At 46.8% G+C, this 7,714-nt stretch overlaps 1 protein-coding gene across 1 annotated transcript in view; it reads right to left on the reverse strand.

Annotated features, from left to right (window-relative positions):
• Positions 1 to 7,714, reverse strand: part of LOC111966123 (RNA-binding motif, single-stranded-interacting protein 2) — a 46,563-nt gene that overhangs the window by 10,131 nt on the left and 28,718 nt on the right. Inside the window, exons 3-4 of the mRNA XM_070444580.1 lie at positions 4,289 to 4,347; positions 3,723 to 3,814 (exon numbers count right to left, since the gene is read on the reverse strand). Coding sequence (XP_070300681.1) covers positions 3,723 to 3,814; positions 4,289 to 4,347 — 151 coding nt within the window. The remainder of the gene's footprint in view (positions 1 to 3,722; positions 3,815 to 4,288; positions 4,348 to 7,714) is intronic.

Consider the following 7,714-nt stretch of genomic DNA (forward strand, 5'->3'; position numbering starts at 1 on the left):
CGCTCTACCACCTCTCACTCGTGTCTCACTCCCCCTCTCTCTGTCTCACTCCCCTCCTCTGCCTCACTCCCCCCTCTCTGCCGCCATCCCACTCTCTCTGCCTCACTCCACTCTCTCCTGCCTCACTCCCACTCTCTCTGCCATCACTCCCCCTCTCTCTGGCCTCACTTCCCCTCTCTCCTGCCTCACTCCCCCTCCTCTGCCTCACTCCCCCTCTCTCGCCTCCAACTTCCCCTCTCCCTCCCCTGCCGCACTCCCTCTAACCCCTTCTTGCTCTGCTTACCCCCTCTACTCAGCCTCACTCTTCTCCTCTGCCCCTCACTCTCTCTAACCCCTTCTTTCGCTCTGCAGGGCCTCGCTCTCCTCATGCCCCCCCCCCCCCCTCTCCCTATCCTCCCAACAGCGTGGATTGTACAGCCAGTCACTGAGGAGAGAGAAAACAGGGTCCATTGTTTTTGACTACGCTGTGTTAACAGGACAGAGGTTCATGCTGTCAGTCAGGTAATATCATATCGCAGTATAATTGCTATGCAATGGCGTCTGAGTGCTCCAACACGATAATTCTCTAAGCATGTATTGTCGTGATCTTTGGACAGAGATCTACAGCGACTTTTGGAAATCATTCTGAATTCATGTTCAGATGGCTCCACACACGCCATCATGATTCCCAATGGGGATCTGACCAGTTGGCTGACAAAATGTTGTCAGTCACATGCAATAATGCATCCTGACCTTGAGATCATATGCTCTACTGGCTTGCATATACAGTAAAATGATGGTACTGGCCCAACGCTCTTCAGCTATGACAAATGCCACTGAAACTCACGAGTCAAGAAGTCCTCGGAAAAACGTTGAGTTTTCTTGAAATACCGGAATTATGCTTTTGATTAATTCAAGTTAATTATTCACTACTTCTACCTGCCTGCCCAAAAACAAACAGAATTTGAATAACAGCAAAGTTAAGATAGCTGTATGATATAGCGTATCTGAATCTCAACCGAGAACGGTTTTGCATATTCATTAGTGTTGTCGATGTGATTAAAACACATATAAAATGCATTTCAGATTAATCTATATCGATGAATTATGCATAGTTTAATGTCACTGTGACCTGTATTGAAGGTGATTCCTCGTCTACGACGGAACACAGAGGGAACCACTCCACACACACAGCCCGCGAGAAACACACACACACACAGCCACGAGGAACACCACACGCCCACGGGAAACAGCACACACACACGCCCACGAGGAACGACAGCACACACACAGCCACGAGGAACACACACGGCCCACGCGAGAAAACACACACACACGCCCACGAGGAACAACACAGCCCACGAGGAACACACACCACAGGCCCACGAGGAACACACACACACACGAGAACCCCACCAGCCCACGAAGAGCGAGACCACCACCACCAAGCCCGCAACTAGGAGGAGAACCACAAAGAACCACCACGCACAGCACGACGAGCACACCAAGGCTCGGCACGTGATACAAACGGACAAGACACACAACCTCACACAAAAAAATAACGCAAAAAACGAGGCAGACACACGCACACATCCGACAGAGACCAACTACCCACCGAAGAACCCTAAACAGGCACAACGAAAGATTCCGCAACCTTAAATAAGACCCCGCGAAGACACCCACAACAACCCAGGCCCGGACATAAAGGCAGCAACACCACACCAGCCCGCCACGCTGGGATATCGGACAAACAACACAGCACACCCAACCCACACAAACAACGCAACACAAGCGAACCCTAAACACACTACACACCGACACACAACACACCACACACACAAACACCAAACACAACACAACCACCCCAGACAAACACCAAACAACAACACACCAACCACGACCCACCACACCCCAGCCAGCATCCACACACAACCATGCAACACACACAACACCACACACACAACACAAACACACACACACAGATCAAGAACAAACAGAGGAGACATTCCCTTCAACCCGAGAGAAATGACTTCAAGAACGAAGGGCCAGAAACAACCCAGGAAGAAAATAGCCTCGAAGTAGGTGCGACGGAGCGCATCTTGAGCAGCTTAAGCTTCTAAGCCAGTGCTAATATGCACAGTAATAATCTACAGATGGACCAGTTCAATCCCAGCGTGTACTGACATAAAGAAACTCGGTACCAGCGTTAAAATTTGAATGAGAGAACCTATGATAGATTGTTGGGTCAGTATCATACGCAGCAGCACCTATTGACCCCAAGACGTCGTGCCGAATAGTTAGGGGAGGGTTTGCGTGCACTAGCTGTACACAGGCCGCCATGCTTGAGCAAGGGTACGGCCCTTAAATCGCTCTGGCGTGTTTCTTGTGCTCTGTCGTTCACCAGAAATGACTCACGAGGGCCTCCCCAGTAGCGCAGTGGTCTAAGGCACTGCATCGCAGTGCTAGAGGCATCACTACAGACCCAGGATTCAATCCCAGCGTGTCGCAGCCGGCCGCGATTGGGAGAACCATGAGGCGGCGCACATTTGGCCCAGCGTCGTCCGGGTTAGGGGAGGGTTTGCATGCACGCTGACACGGCCGCCAGGTGTACGGTGTTTCCTCCAACACATTGGTGCGGCTGGCTTCCGGGTTAAGCGAGCAGTGTGTCAAGAAGCAGGGTGGCTTGGCGGGGACGTGTTTTGGAGGACGCATGGCTCTTGACCTTCGCCTCTCTCATGTACATACGGGAGTTGCAGCGATGGGACAAGATTAACTGCCAATTGGATATCACGAAATTGGGGAGAAAAAAGGGTAAAAAGTCAATTTTAAAAAATGACTCACTAGGTTGTAAAACTCCTAATGAACAATGAGGTTGTAAACATCCCAATGAACAATGAGGTTGTAAACCTCCCAATGAACAATGAGGTTGTAAACCTCCCAATGAACAATGAGGCTGTAAACCTCCCAATGAACAATGAGGTTGTAAACCTCCTAATGAACAATGAGGTTGTAAAACTCCTAATGAACAATGAGGTTGTAAACCTCCTAATGAACAATGAGGTTGTAAACCTCCTAATGAATGCCAGACAAACAGACTGAAATAATACATGTGAGTTATTCCGTATGCGAGAACTAAAGTTGCAAAAAAAGGAATGCCGGAACAAGGAGGACATCCGGTATCCGCCAATCAGGATTTCTGGAAAATCAGTGAATGTATTGAAGTTCCCGCAATTTTGCAACGCTAGTGAGAACCCTTTTGTGAATGTCAGTGATCCAGCCCAAGGTGAGATCAGCTTCTCTGTGGTGTTTGGCGTGTGACGGTGATGGTTGGATCAGTATGTGTGTGGTTTTAAAGTGTGTGTTTGGTGTGTGTTGTTGATGATGTGGCACTGAGGCTGAGGTTGGAGCTGTGTGTGAGAGTTTATGGTTGCCAAATGTGTGGTTTGAGATTGTGCCGAGGGGCTGGCCGGTGGGCCGAGGCTCATGGCTGGGCCCTGGTGACTGGGCTGGGAAGGCTGGGGGAGAAAGCTGCTCAGACAGTGACGCAGCCTCCTGCCTCACCACCAAGGAGAACAGGCTAGCCCTTTGTACAGGGTGCTGAGGAAGCAGTAGCTGCCTGCCTGGACACACTCCCCGAGCACCTCTCTAAGACACACACCACTCGGTGCACACACATACATACGAAAGTCCCCCCACACACACTCATAGGCAGGAGACGTGTTAGGGAGGACGAGACGTCTTACCTTAGCCATCTGAGCCTGGACTCCACCAGCCTTCAGTGCTGTCACTGCTTTCTGTGCCGCTGACGGACTGTCAAAGTCTACAAAGCCATAGCCTGCAGACACAGACAGACATACTTTGATTTGTGACACTGAGAAATACACAATGTGGCAACAGGCCTAGGGGCAGGAGTTAAACTGTAGCTAGGGCCCAGAGTTGTTCCTGGACAGGTAAAGGGTCACGATAATGAAAATCTCCTGGCCCTTTAAAGTACTATCTTATCTTATGCCTGACATCAACTTCTGGAAGCACTACTGTGATGTACCCAGGTAATGTACAGTACGCTTTGAATGGAGGTAAAACAGCAGGCAGGTTTGGGATCATGTTGAAGAACAGAAAAACTCTGCCGTGGTCAGATGTGGAGTTATGTAACCAATGCTCCCGCTGTCCACAGTGGTGTTATGGTTACATCATGACACACATGCTGAGAATAAACAGACAGGCGCTCTCTGGGATGTTCGAGCTTTGTGTGACATACATGGACATGTAGGTGCAGTGTGGGTGTTTGTCACAAAACACCTCTCCTCACCTTTGCATGTGTTAGTGGTCTTGTCCAGGATGGCTTTTGTGGACACAATTTTCCCATACCTGTAAAACACAAAGGTGGATGGATGTCAGGGTTTCTAGGGACCAAACAATGCTTCTACTCTACAGACCAATTTTTTCATTACTATCATCATAGCAACGTTGACAGGATTGAAGTATTATAATGGCTTTGGGGTTTAATCTAGTTCAAAGTGATTATGGTATGTGAATTGAACAAATCGATCTGTGGAGATAAATGTTTTGAGAGGTGGAACGTGGTAGAGAGTAGAACCAGGGACTAATTCTCTTAAGGAATCCCACATCCTACTGGAATGCGGTTTTAACCAATCAGCATTCAGGATTAGACCCACCCGTTGTATAAAATCCAACATCACTCCATCAATGTCTATGAGGTGCATYATAAACCTGTCATGTCAAGATGGAGGACACAGTGAATTGGAGTGTTGTTGTATTAAAAATGAACAGACATGCAGTCCTGTGATTCAGACAGAATCACAAATGGAATTTGTAGATGAGCAATGACACCCTGTTTAGTTGTGAATATAAATAAACCCATACGATTTCCCTCTGTTGCTGAGCAACCAGACATGGCTGTATAACTAACTCATTGGCAATTCCATGATAATGGAAGTACGCTGCAACTCAGATTTTTCACTTTAAAAAGTATACCAAACAAAAAACATTGATTTCAAAGTTTAACAAACTATAGAACTCTATGCACAAAGACTACTTTTAACAATAATCCACAGAAATGTTTACTTAACCATCTACATTTCAGGAGGAACATATAGGGTCTGTACATTGCTGTTTAGTAACGTTGCAGACCTACAGTAGCTATACAGAGGAACATAGGGCCGAAAGCTATTGCTGTCTAGTAATGAATATTGTAGACCTAGCTTATAAAAAATGCATGATTGATCATTAGTTTGTTGTAGTTGGATTGCTGTCTAGTAACTCTTGGTACTGTAGACCTAGCTATACCATCTCCCCTGTTTCTGAGCCAACACTGCAGCAGGGTGCTATCAGCTCTCATCTCTCTAGACATGTGCATGTTCTGAAATCTCTCTCTCTCCTTGCCTTGGCTGTGCTGTTCTGAAACGTGATCTCTCTCTCCTTGCCTTGGCTGTGCTGTTCTGAAACGTGATCTCTCTCTGCCTTGCGTTGGTGTTGCTGTTTGAACGTGATCTTTCTCTTGCCTTGGCTGTGCGTTTGAAACGTGATCTTCTCTCTCTTGCCTTTGGCTGTGCTGTTCTGAAACGTGATCTCTTCTCTCCTTGCCTTGGCTGTGCTGTTCTGAAACGTGATCTCTCTCTCCTTGCCTTGGCTGTGCTGTTCTGAAACGTGATCTCTCTCTCTTGCCTTGGCTGTGTCTGTTTAGAACGTGATCTCTCTCCTTGCTTTGCTGTGCTGTTCTGAAACGTGATCTCTCTTCCTTGCCTTGGCTGTGCTGTTCTGAAACGTGATCTCTCTCTCTCTTGCCTTGGCTGTGCTGTTCTGAAACTTGATCTCTCTCTCCTTGCCTTGGCTGTGCTGTTCTGAAACGTGATCTCTCTCCTTGCTTGGCTGTGCTGTTCTGAAACGTTGATCTCTCTCTCCTTGCCTTGGCTGTGCTGTTCTGAAACTTGATCTCTCTCTCCTTGCCTTGGCTGTGCTGTTTGGTACTGATCTCTCTCTCCTTGCCTTGGCTGTGCTGTTCTGAAACTTGATCTCTCTCTCTTGCCTTGGCTGTGCTGTTCGGTACCTGATCTCTCTCTCCTTGCCTTGGCTGTGCTGTTCTGAACTTGATCTCTCTCTCCTTGCCTTGGCTGTGCTGTACTGGTACCTGATATCTCTCTCTCCTTGCCTTGGCTGTGTCTGTTATGTGCTGTAGAAGCAACCCTGGCTGGCTGACATACACACAACTCTCTGGCACAACAGCCAGAACAGAGCCTCGTCTCTGGGGTCTCTTGCCGCCTTCTATCTATAGCTAGTTCGAGTGTATTGCGGGTTATAGGTCAACAATCATTTCGTAAAGGAGTAAGGCTGCCTTGCTTCTCTCAGCGACCGATTTTTATCTACTGAGTAATATTAAGCTGCTACTTGTGTTTATGTGAGCAGGTGTTTGAAAATAATATCGTCTGTGATGACTATTTGTGTTATTGATTGTAGCAGTGATATATGAAGAATAGGAAGCAGGTTGGTGAGTAGATGGTGAGTAAGTCGCTGAGAGTGTTTTGGAGAGAGTTGTGGGATAACCAGGTGTTTGATTGTTATGTCTGAGAGTGGTTGACGTGAGTGTGGGATAACTCAGGGTGGTTGTATATAGTCGCTGGGAGTGTTTGGGATGTGTGATAACCAGGTTGTTGATATGTTCGCTGAGAGTGTTTGAGAGAGTGTGATAACCCAGGTGTTGATATCCTTGTGAAACAAACCTCTCATTGTTCCTCAACCTGCACTGTGCTAACAGAGCCAGACAGAACAGGAAGTAGAGCCCCCCCTTGTTTTTTTATGTAGACTTTCCTCCAACTGTATACAGGTATTTGGTGTGTGTGTGTGTATATATATATATATGTTACTAAAATATCCTATTCTGCATATACTACAATGGTGGTTTGATTGAATGAACCCAGTGTCTACAATTCCAAACAACTCTAGAGAATTGGCTAAAGGACATTCTCCACCATACTGTAAATGTGCTTTATAGCACATTTGACCTGCAAAGCATTTGACCTCAAATGTAACATTACTATTTCACATTACATTTCCTGATCTATGCAGGATGCCATCAGTTACATTATTCTTTGGCATAACATATCCATTATTTTCTAGTAACATGAACAATACGTTCATTAGTTATTTATGGATAAACATACATTTTTAATTCCAGCCCCTGTCCATAAAGGAAGCCTTTTGCCTCTTGGTAGGCCGTCATTGTAAATAACAATTTGTTYGTAAGTGACTTGCCTATTTAAATAAAGGTTAAATAAGAACATTTAAAAAACAATTGATAGTATTGCTCTGTGTGCACATGAAAAAAAATACTTTGAAAACTGCATTGGGGCAAGTTAAAGGTTGGTCATGGCTCACATCAACACCATTACCCCAGAAACCCTAGACCCACTCCATTTTGCATACCACACCAACAGATCCACAGATGATGCAATCTCTATTACACTCCACACTGCCCATTCCCACCTGGACAAAAGGAACACCTACGTGAGACTCCTGTTCATTGACTACAACTCAGCGTTCAACACCATAGTGCCCACAAAGCTCATCAATAAGCTAAGGACCCTGGGACTAAACACCTCCCTCTGCAACTGGATCCTGGACTTTCTGACGTGCCACCCCCAGGTGGTACGGGTAGGTAACAACACATCTGCCACGCTGATCCTCAACACGGGGGCCCCTCAGGGGTGCATGCTCAGTC

Source organism: Salvelinus sp. IW2-2015, linkage group LG7 (assembly GCF_002910315.2).
Source record: "Salvelinus sp. IW2-2015 linkage group LG7, ASM291031v2, whole genome shotgun sequence".
In the NCBI taxonomy this organism is placed as follows: domain Eukaryota; kingdom Metazoa; phylum Chordata; class Actinopteri; order Salmoniformes; family Salmonidae; genus Salvelinus; species Salvelinus sp. IW2-2015.